Source organism: Octopus bimaculoides, chromosome 1 (assembly GCF_001194135.2).
Source record: "Octopus bimaculoides isolate UCB-OBI-ISO-001 chromosome 1, ASM119413v2, whole genome shotgun sequence".
NCBI classification, from domain to species: domain Eukaryota; kingdom Metazoa; phylum Mollusca; class Cephalopoda; order Octopoda; family Octopodidae; genus Octopus; species Octopus bimaculoides.
The window spans coordinates 25,356,385-25,359,850 of NC_068981.1; the positions used below are offsets into that span (position 1 = coordinate 25,356,385).

General features: G+C 34.9%; 1 protein-coding gene across 1 annotated transcript; it reads left to right on the forward strand.

Moving 5' to 3' along the window:
* Positions 1-431: 431 nt before the first annotated feature.
* On the forward strand, positions 432-3,466 carry LOC106868536 (interleukin 17-like protein). Its single transcript, XM_052974648.1, has 3 exons — positions 432-446; positions 700-756; positions 2,924-3,466. The coding sequence occupies exons 1-3, from the start codon at positions 432-434 to the stop codon at positions 3,464-3,466; spliced, it is 615 nt and encodes a 204-aa protein (XP_052830608.1).

Genomic DNA, 3,466 nt, shown 5'->3' on the forward strand with positions numbered 1-3,466 from the left:
TACGGAAAGAACAACAATGAAAACCTACCCATAGCTAATAGATTTGACTGGTGATTCACTCTAATAATAATGACGCTTTAGATATGTCCTGGTTACCTTGATCTTTTATGTAGTTATGCAGCTCTCAGCAATTGAATTCGTTTCCGATAAGTGATACAATATCACCCGATTTATTATTTTACCGGAAGAATATTATTCCGTAGTTTAGTTTGTTCCTTCTTAATATATTTATAAAATTAAATTATTTCATGCATTACGATTTATCAATGGCTATTCCACTGCCTGTGTTTAATATCATATATAAGCCACTTCAAAGTAGACGGATTCATTAAGAATGAATATTTCAATAAAAACGAACATTACACACTCAGGCCTGAATTGAAAAAACTACACATAAATCTAAAGATCTCATCCACTCAACAAGAATTATAATGGACCTAACTAAAGTAAGTGATAATGAATAAATGATATTGTGTGATATTTATATATGATTTACTTATTTCTATCTGTCCACATACACAAATATATATTTTTTTAAATGACGTTGAAAAAGTCATTGGTCCAATATACACAAAGAAGCACCAATCCAAGATGAACTGTGGCAGTTTGCTTGCTTCTTCACCTACATGTTGGTGATGGAGTTTTAATGAAATATTTCATTTGTATACTAGAAAACATGTTCATTCAAATTTTTCTTAGTTACAAATAATCAGGGATAAGCGATATTATATAAATGTAATATGGAGAATATTTAAGGTAACAAGTTGTCGAGGTTGTAAGTACACCGGGCAAAATGCTTAGCGGCATTTCATCCGTCTTTACGTTCTCAGTTCGAATTCCGCCGAGGTCCACTTTGCTTTTCATCCTTTTGGGAATCAGTACCAGTTGAACACTGGGATCGATGTAATCGACCAACCTCCTAATCCAAAACTGCCAGCTTTGAGCCAAAATCTGAAACCAATATGAAGAATATTTCTTAGTGCTTGAAAAGTCTTATGTATGGAGCAACGTCGAAAATATCATCTCTGTACCTTTTCCTTTACATTAATACTATCTTCATAGGTCTTCGGCAAATTTCTAGATACATATTATGTCCTTATGCTCATATCTGAGAAAATTGAATGAGGCGGGATTTGAACCAGCCATCCACAGTGAACAAAGCAGAGTAGCTACTCAGCTGAATGCTGTATTCAGAAAGACTGTATTCCTACTATTATTATTGCACTTAGATTTATAATTCATTTGTGTGAAAAATGATATAAACAATATAATAATTTTTGACAAAACATTATGATTTAAATTTCGTTCGGCAGTTTATTAATGACACCTTTTAAGGTCTATTTTTGTATCTATAATAGATTATGTCTCCGAAGTAATTCCATAGTTTATTTCTCATTTGCCCTAAGTCTAACATATGAAAATTTTACATTTTACGATTAAGTTGTCATTTAATTATTTCGAAACATTAAAACCTAGAACTCTTATAATTTACTTTCTTCACATAAAAGAAAAGTAAAAAAAAGAAAAAAATGGAGAATGACTTCCACATTATTCCAAGGGTAATATTCTTTTCTACACTAAGCTCAAAGCTCAAAATTTTTGGGGAGGGGGCTCACTGTGTTCCAAGGGTAATATTGTTTAAAGTTTAGGGCGGCGAGCTGGCAGAAACGTTAGCACGCCGGGTGAAATGCTTAGCGGTATTTCGTGTCTTTACGTTCTGAGTTCAAATTTCCCTGAGGTCGACTTTGCCTTTCATCCTTTCGAGGGTCGATAAATTAAGTACCAGTTGCCTCTGGGGGTTGATCTAATTAACTGGCACCCTCTCCAAAAATTTCGGGCCTTGTGCCTAGAGTGGGAAAGAATCTTGTATGTAGTGTTTTAAACAATCCTCATTTAAAAAATAAAAATTACACACATTTGTGAGCACTCTTCTATAGCCCTGCACCGACGAAATCTTTGTGAGTAGATTTGGTAGATGGAAACTGAAAGAAGCCCGGTGTATGTGTATATATAAATTGATATAAGCAGTTAGACGCAACATAACACCATAGAGAAAGAAAAAAAATTATCACCACTAATTGTGACTGAAGATGACGAAAGGTGTGTGTGTGTATCAGTGTTTGTCTCCCATCACTATTCGACAACTGGTGTTGGTATGTTTATGTGCCCCTAACCAATAGAATATGCATGAAGCTTAAAAATATAAAGTATAAAAATATATAGTTCACTCTCACAGCATATGGCCTAGTGGTTAAGAGCGCGGACTACTAACCCCAAGATTCCAAGTTAGATTCCAAGCAGTGACCTGAATGATAATAATAATAATAATAATAATAATAACAAGAACATCAAAAAATACCTTAGGAATGAGAACCCAGGTTCGAAATTTCTCCAAGACACATGAAGAAGGCTGGAGAGTATATCAGCCGAAACGTTGTGTTAACAACAAACAAGATGAGGACAAATATCCGTCGAATGTAAATAATATTCATAAATATAGAACTGTATTATAAAGTACCAGGGTCGAATCATTCGACTAAAATTTTTTCGAGGCGGCGCTCCAGCATGGCCGCGGTCTAATGGCTGAAACAAGTAAAAGATGAAAGATAATTAGCGATATTTATTGAAAAGTACAGCGTATCAGCTTTTATCCTGTACACCCTCACCAGTATATAAATTAAGTAATAAAGCAAGTGACCATGTGACCTAGGATATTAAACGTGTCTACTGCCGCACCTACTTTCTATACTATACTCCGCTCTAATATCACTCACATTATATGGATAGTAACTGATACTTCCGTGGTAAGCTTTTTGTCAATAAGTTTGACGTACGTTAGATTTTATCATATTGTTTAACGCTATTAATATATATTTTAGAAAATAAAATATTTCACTTAACAGAAATACTTTCTGTCTTACAGGTATTTATCCACTTTGTATTATTCCTCTTCTTCAACGCCATCTTGTTCATAATTTCGGCGTCATTTACGACCAAATACAAAATACCAACAGATTTGAAAGTCCGATACGAGAGACTCTCCAGTGCAGCCGTTGGCAATAAATTTTTTCTACCCGCTGAAATGGCTTCAACTGGAAGTAGACAGCCAAGGCTCAACGACGGTGATAAATTTTGCCCAAAATCTCTTTCTACTGATATTATCCTTGAACGTTCAACCTGCCCATGGTACCTGACTACTACTCATGATTCAACAGTTTTCCCTCCATCACGTACTGAAGTAGTGTGTCGCTATGGACACTGTCTAGACCTTGACAACAATCATCAATGTGTAACAGTATATAATAAAATGTCTGTCCTCAAACGTACAGGTGAATGTGTCGATGGATTGTATGTGTACAAACCAAGCGTGATTGAAGTAGCCACAGCTTGTGTATGTGCACGAACATTACATAACATTAATGGGAGAAATGAAAGCCAATGTGCAACGAAAAATGGACCAATATAA